A 15,514-nucleotide genomic window follows, 5' to 3' on the forward strand; every position below is an offset into this window, starting at 1 on the left:
AATTAAAGTGAAAAGTGTGCATTCGTTTTTGAGTGACAATATTAACCACGCCTGATTAACCACGGTTCCAGGTCCCCCCAGCCCCCTCAAATCTCGGTGAAAGTTGAAAACTTCGTGCCCGGGGAGGAAATAAACGTTGGCTCCCGACCAAATCGTTCAGCTGCGCGTGGGTACCAACATTCTACAGCCCTGGTCTTATTTCATGGCATTTCAGTCTCAAAATAGGTATTTCAAAATATTTCCCGATTTAAAGCAGAAAAATATAGTATCGTCACATTTAACATTCATCTTCTCTGGAGTTATTCATATAAGAAAGGTTCTAAATATTTACATGTTGACCTGAAAAACAGTAAATGGTAAATTGTGGAACACCTTTGACACCTTTTTTAAAGGCATTATATTTTCACCATAAAACAAAATAAAAACATAAACGTAAAAATAACAACAGACACGTGAAATGTGCTTTCTGCAGTGTGTTCAGTAATTTACAAGAAACCTAAACCGACTGCCAGATTTAAACAAAAAATAATTTAAAAAAATGTAATTTTACAATATTCTTTCAGAAATGGGAATTTTCATGGGGAGCTACATATTACACAGCAATGGGCACATTTCACGGAAATTGTGACAACCGTGAAAAAAAATTCCCTTAACCATAACCAATGTAAGTAAAACCGCCAAGGATTTAAAATAGTACAGTCTCATAAAAAAGGCAAGTTCCAACATGCAAGGCCAGTCTGTGGAGATCCTGAGTCATAACAGTAATCTTGTGGGTTTTTTTTTTTTTTTTTTTTTTTTTTTTTGTTTTAAGTATAACATGCGCTGTGGCCAGCAAAACAAAAGGTTGAAGAATCATCCAACACACTCCCTCATTCGTACGTTGGAGGCCAGCGTATAAATTGAAGTTGTTCAGTTTATTATGTGTAGATTTGTCAGTTCAGGGCATTAGTGTTCACAGTCTACGGAGGTTAAACTGCAGACACTAAGCGAGAGCTTCAGACATGTGTGGCGGACGGTGACTAGGGTAGTAGCTGGCTTGCTCTCATTCATCTTTATTGTGGTTTCGCACAGCAGGGCTGAAGCTAAACCATGTACTAAAAAAAGAATGTCATGGTTGTAAATACAAAATTAGAGAAAAGTGGATCACTCTTAACTAGCATCCCCTGTACAGCTATGGCCACATGTTTTGCATCACCTATAATTTTAGGATTGAGACAATATATATATATATATATATATATATATATATATATATATATATATATATATATATATATATATATATATATTAATATATTTATATAATTTTAACATCATGTATCAAAGAAACTACAAAATGATATTGCAAAAGTCTACCAGAAACCATAATAGTGGTACAGTATTTCATATTGGATTTCTAAATGTCACATTTTTCAATCTGCCAGTTTTTCAGGGAAAAATACAAAGCGGTATGTAATTCAATATGTTAGCATAACATTATTCAGCAGGCTTCATTCGACTTTATGAAGCAAAATGAGTTAATTCTATATGGTGATGCCAAATCTTTGACCACAACTGTACATACAATTGTCAAAATGTAAGTACGATGCACAGACTGTGTGGAATCTGTCTGCCATTCATTCACATCTGTTTGATTTTACACCATGATATTAAGCAGATTTATGTTTTTAATGTGTAAACAGGATACTCATTCATACAGCGCTTTGATCCTATTAAAAAAACAACGCCAAAAAACATTGAGGTGTTATACAAGTTAACATGTACAAAGGTAAGTGTGTCTTCTGCATAGATAGGTTGTCTGAAAGGGTCTGATTCGGGTCACTTATTGTAGAGTGTTTTTTACAAAGTTGAATTGATTTTTTATTTTTTTTTGTAATGAAATGTGTTAATATTACATCCATAAAACTAAGACTAGACAAGGCATTTTTAATATGGTACACTAACTAGAACAGAGTCCCAACTGGTACAGATGAGTGACAGTCTACAGCCGCTTGTGGAGAACACATCTCAAGCAGGTCATAGTGCTGCAGTGATAAGGAAGCAGCAACCAGGGGTGTCACTCAGGGGTTCAATGACGCAAGTATTTTTAGCAGCTCGGCTCCTTAGTGTTGCCCTGGCGCAGCGAAAACGAGCAAAGCAGGCTTCCTGCGCCTCCTCTGATGTGGCACGTCTGAGTGCTGGAGGGACGAGACATATCGAGCAACACCTGGTAAACTCCTCTCTGATCAGCGTGTTATTTCTACAGCAGTGGAACCCTGAGACACTCGCCTCTCCTGACCTGAACACCCCCTGCCACTCGGGGATCTCTCAAGCACGGACACTAATGCTGAGTTAAGACAAACTGTGTGGAGCTTTTTCATGACTGCTGTGATCTATCTTGAAGCCAATCAGGTGAAAGGCAAAGTATGAGCAGCTGGATCAGTTTAAACAATCCTAAGTAGAAAAACATTAAACTGTCCACTACAGCTTGATGGAGATTTTTATAACCTCCTACTGCTGCACGTAATAGCAGAATGAGACATTTTTGTTACAGTAAGTGCCATTTATCCTATGTTTACATATTACAATTCTGAATATTCAATATGATAAACAATTAGCCCTTACAATGTTTTTATACAGAGATATATTTAACCTGCATATTTTGGATGCTTCTCATAACTTTTTTTTCCCATTTTGGCTGGGTGTTTTTGTTGCTATGGATAACAAATTTTGCTCTGGTTAAACATTTACACAAAATTCTAATTGTATAACAATTCAGTTTAAACTCTAAACTATTAGCGCCCCCAGTTCACATAAGGCTAAACTTCTGCAGAAAATACTGTAGTAAAGATTTAAGTTTGAGTTCAAACGGAACATGAATGCTTCTTACACAACAAAAAAAAGGAAGTGAGGTAAAACTCCTTCCTTAAAACAAAACTGCCAATGTTGCTCTGGCCCGCATTCCCAGAACACCAGAACACTAGGCTGCAGCGACGCAGAACCGAAATGCTAGAGAATATAAAAGCACTAATTGTCAGCTGAAAACTGACTGACTGGAAGGCGAGGGGAACTCCTTTTCTGCTTAACAAGGTTCCTGGTTCTCTCCTTTTTAAAATCCCATTGTCTCATAAGCGGCCTTTTGGTTTCTCTTCCCCACCAGCCCTCCCCTGGGTTTTTAGATGCTATTAAACTAAACTTAGATTAATTCAAATCACAGTTTTGACAAAGTATTATTATATTTTTATTTCTTCATTAGTTTAGATTCATATAGTGTGCCTGTGTGACCTGCTATGACTACGCCACTCATGCCTGATTGATGTCATATATTTGCTCAGCATATTATGCCCATTTTAAAGGGACCATTAACAGATCCTTCACACTTTACCATCAGTGATACACGTACATAAACCTAAACTCATTTCAACAGATTAAAAAACGTTTGTCAATGCTTGAATTTAGAAGTTTCTCTTATCATTTATAAATGTAGGGTTATTGTTATGGCTCAAATATATACTGTTCATAAGTTATAGGGCTACAGCTCCCAGCCTCACCCAAACAATACAAACCCCAGTCTCTGTTCCAAAACACTCACGACAGTGTTTCGGCATTTACTCATATTTGTTTTGCCCACCTGTAATTTTTATCGCATTCTAAAATAGCTTCCTAACTTCCCTAATTGGAGACCACAGCGTTCCAAAGCATTTACGGTGCAAGCTCTCTGTGACATCACCTGCTTTCTGTCACCCACTGGTCTGATAGCCGCACTGAAAACCACTGGGCCCAGCTCTGTGGTTACACTGTAATGGCAGAGCTGTTCACATTGCAACCCTGCATGAAAACCATGGTTACGAGCTTCCTTGTAAATTAATTATTTTCAGTTACGCACTATGAAGTGCAAGATTAAAATTATTTAGTTGAAAACAGGGCTTCGCTATCTGAGGTTTACTAAACTGTACCGTTTCCACCTGCTGCAGATTCTGAATTTATTGATCGAAATGCTGCTGCCCTGACTTCACTGTATTTTTATTGCATGTAACAATGTTGCTAAGGGTGTCCATAAATCTACAGAAAAAGTTCTGAGTTTCTGATTCCTGCCCATTTGGCTACTCATGTGAGGTGTGTGTGTCATGCAACAGCGGTTTTTTTGTTCAAAGTTTACTGTATATAAGAAACGTTTTGTAAATTGTTCAACACAACCCATGTCTGCTGTTAAAACTGTCCTTTTCTACACTTTCTAACAGTGTGAAACCTTCCATTTATATTTACCCTTTTACAAGCAGGTATGTAAATTGACATGGGTGGGTAGTTTTAATAAACCTATTCTAGTATTAAAGCACAAAAAAATTAAAGTACACAAATGCCAGTAGAAAAACAGGTAGATTTAAAACGGTAGGCTATTGGAGTTTCTTTTGCAAATCTGTTGACACATAAAACAGGCAAACATCTACTATGGGCAAAGCAATAGACAAAGTGCTACTTAATGTATTAAAGATATTTTCAGAGTAACAAATGTTTAACAAAGTACTTGAATTTTTATTTATTTTAATTATTATTCAAGTACATTAAAATCACCCGATAAATAACGATCAATTGCGTCGTATTCCAATTTTAAGATGACCATATTGGGATATGTATATATTGGGACATGCATCATGCTTTGAAAAATCAGCACTGTGGTGTAAAAGCATGTTTTACTGCGCAGTAGAAGGCAAGAGGAAATTAAAGTGCATTCATACTGCAAACCTGAATACTTGATTAACACACTGTGTGTGAAAACAGCAGAGAAAATAGGGTTTTCCTGCTACCGCGAAAAGTGAGAAATCAATAATGCTGGTGGTTTTGTTTACTAAGAAAAAACACATAACTGCCAACCACGGGAATAATGATGATAACAAACCAGTAACAAGACAACTAGCTATCATGCTGTGCAACTCATTTTTGTGTTCAAATAAGCAGTCATTTTGCACAGTGTCACACTTACTGTAATCTTTGTGGCTTTATTCAAAGCATCCACCCATTCACGAAGATCATTCTTGTCATTCGCTTGCAGGAGATAGCGTCTGGACAACGCATTGATTACTGCAAGAAAAGGAAGACTCTTGTTGAAGATAATTAGGGGTTAATGTCAAGTTGCGAGGTAATTAATGGAGCTCCCGAGTCAATAAACGAAGCAGTTTTCATTATTACCAAGGAACACGCCACAGCAATCATTCCTGTTAAAATACATCTTTTTTAAACGTTATTTATTTACCTTTTGTTTATCTGAAATAGCCACGGCAGTCCACTGAAAGAGTTAACTCTGCGAGCAGGGTTTGAGCGTCCCTGTGTAGTGTTTCATCAGTCAACAGGGGTTTTAGTACAGGTGACATTAATTAGTGTCACCTCTCAGCTGCGCTTTATTTGTCGTTATTGAGTAATTACAGAACGCTGACCTCCTTAGAAAACAATAGAGGAGCAGTGTTTGGTTGTTGTGTCATACCACATAATGCATGGGTGGCAAAAGACCCACACAATCCATAAATACAAGGGCACATGACATATATTTGTAAAATAGGGAACTCTTTTAGCTGCACCCCTTTTTTTTTCTGTACTGCTATTTGCTACTTTAAGATCCAGATTTTAAGTAATATGTGTGTGTGTGTGTGTGTGTGTGTGTGCGTGTGTGTGTGTGGCATTTTGAAATCTCATGTCTTCAATGACTGAAAACTTAATAATAATAATAATAATAATAATAATAATAATAATAATAATAATATAGCACCTTTCATAGTGGACCACCATCACAAAGAACTTTACAGAGGTCGGCTGTGAACTTAAGACACACCCCCTGGCATTCGAACAGGCATTTGCCCTATACAGACTGCAGATTTGGAGAAGTCAACAGAATGATTTTGTTTGTGCCTTCCGAGCGTTTTTCACTCGGAACGCCCTGCACTCACCAAAGCAGAATTCCGTCTTCGATTTCTGTTTCATAGTCGCTTCACTGACCTGTGTCGGAGGTTAGAGAAAGAAATCTGTTTAAATGAAATTCACATTAAAGCACAATAGGACGCTGTTCAGATTAGTGACACTTTCAATAAATCAATCTTCAGAAACAGCTCTCTAGCTGCTTCTGCTAGTCTGTAATGACTAATCCAAACCATGCTACCACAATGAAATGCAGCTGATGTCACAGAGAAACTAGGTTTAATCATTGCGCAGCATTTAGCATTTTCATAGGTTTTATTCATATGGTTATTAACGCTTTTGGAACTAGCATGACAATTTTGGAAGAAACAGAAGTTTAAAATTGGACAAGAGCAGGCATTTTATATGGTACAGATTATGATCAGTACTTGCTATTAACCCTAACCCTAACTTGCTAATCCAGTACCACACTTCCAATCATAAAACTCTTCCTGCTCCAATATCAAACTGGGGCTGCATCAGGTTCCTCCTGCAGTCCAATCCTCTGTGTTCTGTATCCCATTTTTTTATAATTGCTATTTATAAATTAATTTACCAACCTCCAATAAGTGCCTGACACCCATAAATATATATATATATATATATATATATATATATATAGATATATATATATATATATATATATATATATATATATATATATATATATATATATATATATATATATATATATATATATATATATATATATATATATATATATATATATATATATATATATATATATATTCTGCATTTGGAGAGTTAGGTAAGTTCTATTACTACAAGTTGTAAGGCTTGAGTTCTGCCAGCCAGTAATCCTAACTGGGGATGTCGCATCCCAGATGGAATAACATCTTACATAAGATCTGGTTCTCACTGGTTCAGATTAGTATATTTACTGTACTTCCTAATGTAGTGGTCATATCCAGTACGGTTTATGCTAGATCAGCAGATCTCTCTGCCAGTGCTATACTTCTTTTAAAGACTTCTTTTGTAATTGAGCAGTCAGCCCTGGCAGCCTCAATAGCAGCTCAGTTAATATTTAAATCCTAATTTGTTCATGATGTAGACATGAACACTAGACACAGCTGTTTCTCTTAGTTCTCCCTGCAGGTCCATGTGTGTGTGTGTTTTTTCTTTTAAGTTTTATTTAAATGATCTTCCCAGCCCCAAACAATGCCTAATTGCATTTCGAGTAGGCTCTGCGTTTACTACAGTAATGATGTAGTATTCTTGATAAGCAATCATTTCACCCTGAAAAGCATTGACCCTTAAAAGGCCTAAAATGTAATACAGTAAAGTCCACCTCAGTAAATAGGCAATCATACAGTCCCCATTTTCACCCACTGACACCAAAAAAAGGCACCTTCAAAAGTTTAACCAATCCAGGATTTACTATGAGATTCATTAGCCACAGTGTATAGGTAACACACTCAAGAGTCTCTGATTATACTCATAGTAAAAGCAGGAATGGATCAAAGTGCTATGCAAAGGGAGTCTTATTCCCATCTCTGCCGTATTAAAAGTTATGAACATATTAAGCCACTGTTAATGACCTCTAAAAGACAAACATGCTATGAAAAATTGGATGCAACAATATGCAACTCATTTTCACATTTTGATCTGGATTGAAAAAGAAACTAAAACTGTACATTAGGTCTGCTTGCATGAAAGACGGGAATCTCCCTACGAGTCACGTGTTTTATGTTTAAAAGCATTGTGATTGGATGTTGACATGGAAATGTTGCACTTAATCAGCCAATCGCAAGATGGGTGACTGTCAAAAAATAAAAACACCCCTTTGAAGTTAGAAAATGGAAAAACAAACAACCCAGCTTTAACAAAATGGTAAAGGCGTCTCTACTGAGCAATAGAAAAATGACAGCGCTAGTCTGTCTGGCACATTTATCGTTTCTGGAACCGCTTTCCTCACTACCCTGAAAATCAATTCCAATCCTCACTTCAACCACTTGAGACGATTATTCTCTATACTGTATTTTTTAAAATCCAAATCCAGCCTAATAAAGGATTGACCCTTTTCCAGTTTGGTGTCATCCTTGCATGAAGACACCGGCACCTAGGGATTGGCGCTGCCATGCAAACGAGAAAGTGTTAGGCCAGTTTACCTTTGAGATATACGTCAACTGAAGGCTCCCGACAGCATTTGCCCCACTGGGAAGATTCTAAGGGAACGCAGAAGAGGAGGACAGCGTCAGTACTTTGGAATAGCACAGCTTCAAGACAAAGGTGCTGAGGTCCATTCCATTGGCTTTAATACAAATTCATTGTAGACTATCATCAAAAATAAAGCCCTTACATTTCCAAGTGCATGCAAGTTATTTTACCCCTGCACTTGTCCTCAATTTACAATGTCCAATTTTATGTTCCAATCCAACGACCACCGAACTCAAGCTGAATACAAACCCAGAATTTAGCATCAGTCCTGCTCTTGGTCTTCAGGCCGGTGGTATCTGGACAGTCTTTCATTTTGGGCAGCCTCTGTTTGCAGGCAGACCATTCAGATAACTGTTCAAGGTTATATGCATCTCTGCTCTACGTCATTTTAAATTCTTAATGATCCCTAACAATGTGCCCACACACCCAGTCCTTTACACATTGAAATATGCTCAACTAATTAAAAAGTGAAAAGGGGAAATAGTTAGTAAGCATGGTAACAAACGATCTTACAGATAATTGTTTTAAAATGCCAGAATAACAGGATATTAAACGGGTAATACATTTTAAATTAATCGCTTGTCCTTTAACCAATATGGACCCATCTAACTTCCTTTCCATGTGGAGCGTGGAAGTCTTAAATTGGGTAACTGCTACCTGGTATGGACTTACAAGCAAACTCTGTTGTGGTCCAGACACAAGCTGTAATGTCACCAGGTTTTTTTATTAGCTTATTCAAGTCTAACTTCCTGTTTTCAAAAGTATTTTGGTATCTGTAGCATTTTTTTATGTTTTAATATTTCCATTGAGGGTGGGAAAATAAAACCATAGTACAACATATTCTTAAACTTCTTTACACAGTGGCCTGTGGCTTTAGGTCCACACATCCTACCTAATTTTCATTTTGGATTACCTACTTGAAGTTAGTAGGGCAGTCGATTCCACTGTTGTATATGAGGGTATAAAAAAGTATTGCACATAATACAGACATTTCATATACTTTACATGTATTTCTTTATTTTATTTTTTTACTGTTCCCATAACTTTCTGTGACGTTTGCAAGCAGAATGACTGAAATGTGAAACTGGTGGTGTACCAAGTTTTTCCAGGACCCCCCTCATCTACAAGTCTTACCTGTGGATTGTCCATATACCACAGCAGGAAGTTTTTCAATGTGTCCAGTATGAAGTACCTTCGCTGGAACTTTTCATTTTCTTCAATATCCAGAAAGCCACAGACACGATTAATACGATCGACATAAGGCATTCCTGTCTCTCTGTCATTACCCTGTGAAAATAAAATGAAAAAATCCCGTCCATTTCAATAGGAAAAATAGATTCAGGTTATAAAATAATAAAACAACGGTCTCATATCCCTACCTTTTTCCACACCAAGTCAAACTTTTTTTTTTTAAATTTTAGTTTCTCAAATCTCACCCATTTCCACAGGCACACTGTTAAGAGCAATTGGCTACAACAGACTATTGTTTGATTGCCAAATGTGTTCCCAGCCCAGCACTGACACTTCATGATGACACTTTATAATAACACAATTGTTTAATTGAAAACGATGGTGGCCCCATTGCAATTATAAAGAATACCAATGGTGGCAATATAAACTTTGATTTACTTCAGGCCACGGTTATTTTGTTATTCACACATAACGTAAGAAGATTTAAGAACAAGATCAGGCCATTCAGCTCACCAGTGCTCACCTGGCTACTAGCAGCTGCCTTATCTCAACACTTTTCACATCTTAAAGGATCCCAGTGATTCAGCATCAGCAACACAGCTAGGTAATGCATACATTCACAACTCACTGTGTAGTCCCCGCAGATTTCCAGCTGTGTCTTCTGGTCCTGGTTTCTGTGCTGTGCTTAAAGTGCTGGCTGGGTTTAACTCCCCCCCTCCTTTGTTCTAGGCCAAATAGATTCAGTTCCCTCAATCTATCTTCAAGCCCTGGGATTAGTCGGATTGCTCTTCACTGGACTCTCTCAAAGACCACAGTGTCCTTTTTGTAATGTGCAGACCTGAACCGAGCAAAGTATTCTAAGCACGGTCTCGTCAGTGCATTGAAGCTTGATTATATATATATATATATATATATATATATATATATATCTAGATATCATCTATATATATATATATTAAAAAATATTGCATTTTTGACAAATTTGTTGTCAAAACAAAGCTTAGCCATGCTTCCTGTGGATCTCTATTGGCAGATAATAATAAAACATGTGTTTAAATGCAAACAAACATCTGATCTCTTTGGTTTTCTTTATACAGTAACAAAAACTTATCAAGAAATGTGCACACTGTTGGAGTAATGTAATTAGATCCACCCAGAATTACTGCAAGCATCATAAAGGAAAGAGGACGATAACAAATACTCTGAAGTACTGTAACAAAGCCAGGAAGATAATGGATAGCACTCTTTTAAATGAAAACAGTGCTCTTTTACTTGTATCACAGCCAGCTTCCACACCATGTCTTGCTCAAGTTATTTGACTAGCAACTTCTTCAGCCTTGGCCTGATTATAGATCAATATAATCTTGTGTGTTTATGCTCCTGCTGTAATAATGCTCATCGCTATGTCAGTCTCCAAACACCATGAGCGACCTTAATGTTTAACCTTGTGGGGTGCAGCTTGCATTTACCTTTGTGTTCATCTGCCCAGAAACCAACTTTCTCCAAACACATATTTTATAAATCATACACCAGAAATGGAGAAGTCATCTCAGATCTTGGCTGGAGAACTGCTGGCTGTTCTACTGTATCTAGAAACTTAGGACGGGTTTGAGTAGTTTACCTACAGTTCCTTTCATGCATTACCTAGATAAATATTAATGCAGTATTGTGTGACACAAACAAAAGAAACCTCTTGAAAATTATTAAATGAACGCTGAATAGAATAGTATATTAGGCCTCAAGGCATGCCTGGTAACTTCTTTACATGTACAGAGTAGATCTAATCATTGCTTTCTCAGTTGAATGTGCACCAGCAAAGTATAGGGACAAACATTTGAATATTAATTTAAGCATGACATTTGAGGTAAAAAAAAAAAGTACCTTACACTGCACAACAAACATCAACACACACAAAAAAAAAAAATCTGAATACGCAAAAATGTTTTGACTCGTCCTTAAGTACATAGGCAAGCAGATTTTTGCACAATGCTAACAATAACCCTGTGAAGTCACTGATAAGTGACCCTGCCTTGTTGATAAAGGCGAGCCCATGTCATTAAAGTGATTCAGAACATGTATTTGGAATACAATCAGTACATTGTGCACAGTGATCAAACTGGAGGAATTGGGAGGGCACAAATGACTATTAAAAAGAAAGGCATACATTTATCTGTCTGAAATAAATAATACAAAACCACGGCACAGAAGAGTGTATTTCTTTTAGTAGGTAATGAAATGTATTTATTTATTTATTTATTTTCAATTTTAGAGCCCAATTATTTTACCACTGATTTTCTCCCTGGTATATGACGTTCCTTCATCGCAGCAGTTTCCCCAGAGCAGCTGAGGAAAACTAGAGGGCAGTGGGTGTCCCCTGATCCCGACTGTCTGTCTCAAACACACACCACACGGTCGTGCCTTTACTAGGTGAGTCACTTGGGGATATCCCCTCCCTCCCTCCTGGAGATATTTTGTTTTGTTATCTGCATACAGTACAAACAATACTTTAGCCAGGACAAGAGGACACAGTTGGAAATGAATTGGAGCTTGGCTTAGGACAGAGGGAAAAGACACTTCCTCACACAGAGAGCGGTGAGGGGATGGAATGGGCTGCCTAGTCATGTTGTTGATGTTTGGATCCGGGCGAGTTTAGATGGGTCGAATCCCGTTCATTAATTTTCTTACGTTCTTATAAATGACACACTAATACTGAGATAATAACTTTTTTACATTTTGAAAGAGTTTTTTGCCGTGTTACTAAAGGCAATATCGATGACAGGGTTGAAGATTTGGTACTGTTTATTAGATTAACTGTGATGTGACACCACTAGCTTTCAAGAGCTCAAGAGTCTCTTCTTCACGTATAAGGTGGGGTTGTTTGCAGGAAAGAATATTCAAACATGAAACCCCCTTGTTAATCCCAGCACCAGGTGTAATACAATAGGTTCTTATATTAAACCCAGCATGCAAGTAAATGGCTCATTGCACTACAGCCAGCACAGAGACAAGTTTCTTTCCATAAAATGTAAAAAAAAACAAAAAAAAAACAGGAACAGATCATTCCTTTGCCTTCTCACGCCAGCAAAGCCATACTCCCTTGAGCTGTGTAAACAGCACTCTCTAGTAAAGCACTCTGTGTCGACAACCAGTATAAACTATGCAACAATATTACTTTCTGGAAGCTGATGAAAACTGGGTCAGCCAATGGCTAGCTAGTCCTTAAACCCTATCTGATGTGTTTATGCTAATACCAACGGAGAGACTACATTAAACTGAACTGTATATACTAGGTATCTTTTAGCTACTTTATCAGAGCATTCCTGTCTGTTTTTTGAATGCTACAAGGTTGTTTTTTTTAATAAAAGTGTTAGGTTTTTAAATCCATGTTCTTAGCTCTTATGAGATCTATTAAACACAAGCATTCTTCTGTTGAACTTCTTTTGGCTCTCTTCTTTCTGTTGAACTTCTCTGAGTTCTTGTATTTTACACAGCAGCTTGAAATACTTGAGTTGCTTTTAGGAGTTCTGCAAAAAGGAAACAGAATTCGGATTCTTTTTTGTAATTGTAATTTCCAACTAACCTAAAGTATAATCGGAGTGGCACTGAAGTATCTGCAAGGAGCGATCAATTCATCATGACACAAACCATCACCTTAATGTGGTATAGAAAAAAGTAAGCACTACTAAGATTTACTAAGAAATGTAAGCACTACTAAGATTTACTGGAACATGCAGTAAGAGCCGGGAGACTCTACGGTAATAAAGTAGTCCTCCTAATAGATTATATATTCGAAAGGATTCAGAAAACCATGGAGGGAAACAACGTGAGCTTTATAAGATATGTTATACCACTTACATTTCCAGAATATTTATTTTCTGACTCGTTTGATTCTCTGTTGCTGTTCCTGCCAAGATGATTATTCACCAGATCTTCTTGAGTATGTACTATATTAACCTCACAGGAAGCTGAGGGAGCAGAAATGACAGCTGCACACCACTAGTTGTAAAGTTTCCAATCTCATTTCAGAACTTATGCTTTTAAAAAATGGTTGAAGAGTCCTTTCTTGCTGGTGTAGTTAGCTAGCCTGGTAAATAACGATTCAAGCAGAAGCACTAGAGAATGAAGAGAACACACACATAGTATAATACAGCACTTGGTATGGATAAACACAGTTGACTCATGTATCCTTCTTGTTTATATTCACTTTGTGCATTGTTTTCTTTTTCACATCTTTTGAAAACTTTCCTGAAGCCTCCTGGGACTCCAACACATCATCTTTCTGAAGCCCCTTTCAACTCCCATTCAAGATTCTCTGAATTGAATCGTCGGCCCAAATGTCGATTAGAGCAAATGTTTCTTCATCCCTGGCTTTCAAGCAACAAAAATATGGCTAAACAGAATAAACAAAAACACTCCTTGAGGAAGTGAAAACTTCATGCAGGCGTGGCTATTTGTTACTTCAACGGCTCTCATGCATTTTGTCTTGCTCAACCTGGATTAACCCAGGTACGACCCAGGTATGTGGTTTCACTCTAAGCGGGATTATGACCCAGGGCTTGTTCCAAATCATTTGTCAAATACCGCAGGTAAAGAAGATTATTTGTTCGAGATCAGTTTCACTACTTTGTTGTATGAAGGGCTCTGTTTTATTGTAACGCTCTTAATGGTGGTTGTAGTTAAGTTTGCCTGTTTTAGTTCCTTTTGAAATGACTTTCTGTAGCCCCACTAGAACTTGAATCAGGCATGCAATGTTTAATTTTGCATTTTTATCTGTGATAACCTCTTGAAAAACTTCATTAAAACAATATCTGGTCCATTTCGGGGTTAAAAAACAGAGTCGGTTTTTATTTGATTAATAGTAGGTTTTCCACATATCATTCATGTTTAACATGGATACTGTAACAGTAGTTCTGCATCAGAAAACTACCCTGATTTAGGGATCAAGTACCGTGGTTTCCGGGCCTATAATTAGCAAAACTGAAAATAGCTCCCATCTTTGTGTGATCTCAAAGCTGGCAATGTCAGCAGCAGCACAGGCCGACCTTGTAAAATACAAATCTGAACAAAAATGTAAATATAAATAAACAAAACTCACGTTGTCAGGTATGCCTTTGGGACCCAAATTGACTTTTTGTAGAAATATTAAATGCGTTCAGTAATTATGAACTCTGCTTTAATGCCACTATTATTAGAACAGTCGAGTTCAGCGCTCTGTTAGTTTCACTGGCTGAGATCATGGTAAAACCTGCCTTTTTTTTTTATTAATTAACCCAAGCTTGCAGTTCCTAAAACCGTTCAACTGTTTCACAGAGGGTTACAAGGGTAGTCTCATTTTTCAAAACGCTGTCTAATCCAAGAGATTAACAGCGCCTAAAAAAACATTCCTTAAAACAGACACTGCGTTTTGTGAGTTGAGCCAACGAGCATTTAAACTAGCTGCTATATTAAAAAAAAAAAACACACATCCGCTAGCAGATGCTTCTTAGAAAATATGTTAAATTCATTCATACAGAACATCATGTCATATTAAAAGCCAAAGAACAAGGGTCTAGGGATGGCAATTTTGCCGACGAGTGACGGACAAAAATTAAATACTTACTATGGAATTTGTTTCTCCTTTAATGGAACTGTCATTGGGTATACTATACCTGCAGGTATGATCGTGTCTATTGCTTATTTTTTCCATCTGAATTATGCAGCTTCTTTGCATTCATTTTTTAATGCGAGTGCCATCTTTAAACAATTTGAAGAATATGTATCCCATCTCTTAATATACTGAAGACTGGAAATGGACAAATGTTAAAATTGTCAGAAATACACAGGTGGGTCTACTATACATGCATACATACATGGAACAAAATATGAACATGGAAATAGACTGATTCATTTCTGCAAATAAATCTGCAGTAGATCCATTAGAGGTGAAACAACATCCATAGTAGCCTATACATTTACTTTTTGTCCGTCGCTTGTACCCGAAATTCCCACTCTTATAGACCCTTGTCCTCTGGAGCCCTATATACCAAAATTAATCACAGCAAACCCATCAACAGCTACGTGGCTTTCGACATCTTTGTGTTCATGTCACATGGTACAGTATTCAGTGACAAAGTTGCAGCTCAAAAGTTCACAACCAGAAGCACTGGGTTTTAATGCAGTTATTTTCTGATTGCTTTAATTGCATAAAAAAAAATTAAATGCACATCAAATTTAAACAGAA

The 15,514-nt window shown here is 37.1% G+C and overlaps 1 protein-coding gene across 4 annotated transcripts in view; it reads right to left on the reverse strand.

The window, feature by feature from the left end:
• Positions 1–15,514, reverse strand: part of LOC121302324 (pleckstrin homology domain-containing family A member 2-like) — a 30,410-nt gene that overhangs the window by 12,370 nt on the left and 2,526 nt on the right. For 2 of the 4 annotated variants that reach the window (XM_041232210.1, XM_041232207.1), the window contains exons 2-5: positions 9,238–9,390; positions 8,055–8,111; positions 5,919–5,967; positions 4,961–5,058 (exon numbers count right to left, since the gene is read on the reverse strand). In XM_041232210.1, coding sequence (XP_041088144.1) covers positions 4,961–5,058; positions 5,919–5,967; positions 8,055–8,111; positions 9,238–9,369 — 336 coding nt within the window. In that variant the 5' untranslated portion in view covers positions 9,370–9,390. Of the gene's footprint in view, positions 1–4,960; positions 5,059–5,918; positions 5,968–8,054; positions 8,112–9,237; positions 9,391–9,922; positions 10,176–15,514 lie in introns of those variants that run through there. The other 2 variants (XM_041232209.1, XM_041232208.1) reach the window with 2 other exon arrangements.

The sequence above is a fragment of the Polyodon spathula genome, chromosome 29, assembly GCF_017654505.1.
Source record: "Polyodon spathula isolate WHYD16114869_AA chromosome 29, ASM1765450v1, whole genome shotgun sequence".
Taxonomy (NCBI): domain Eukaryota; kingdom Metazoa; phylum Chordata; class Actinopteri; order Acipenseriformes; family Polyodontidae; genus Polyodon; species Polyodon spathula.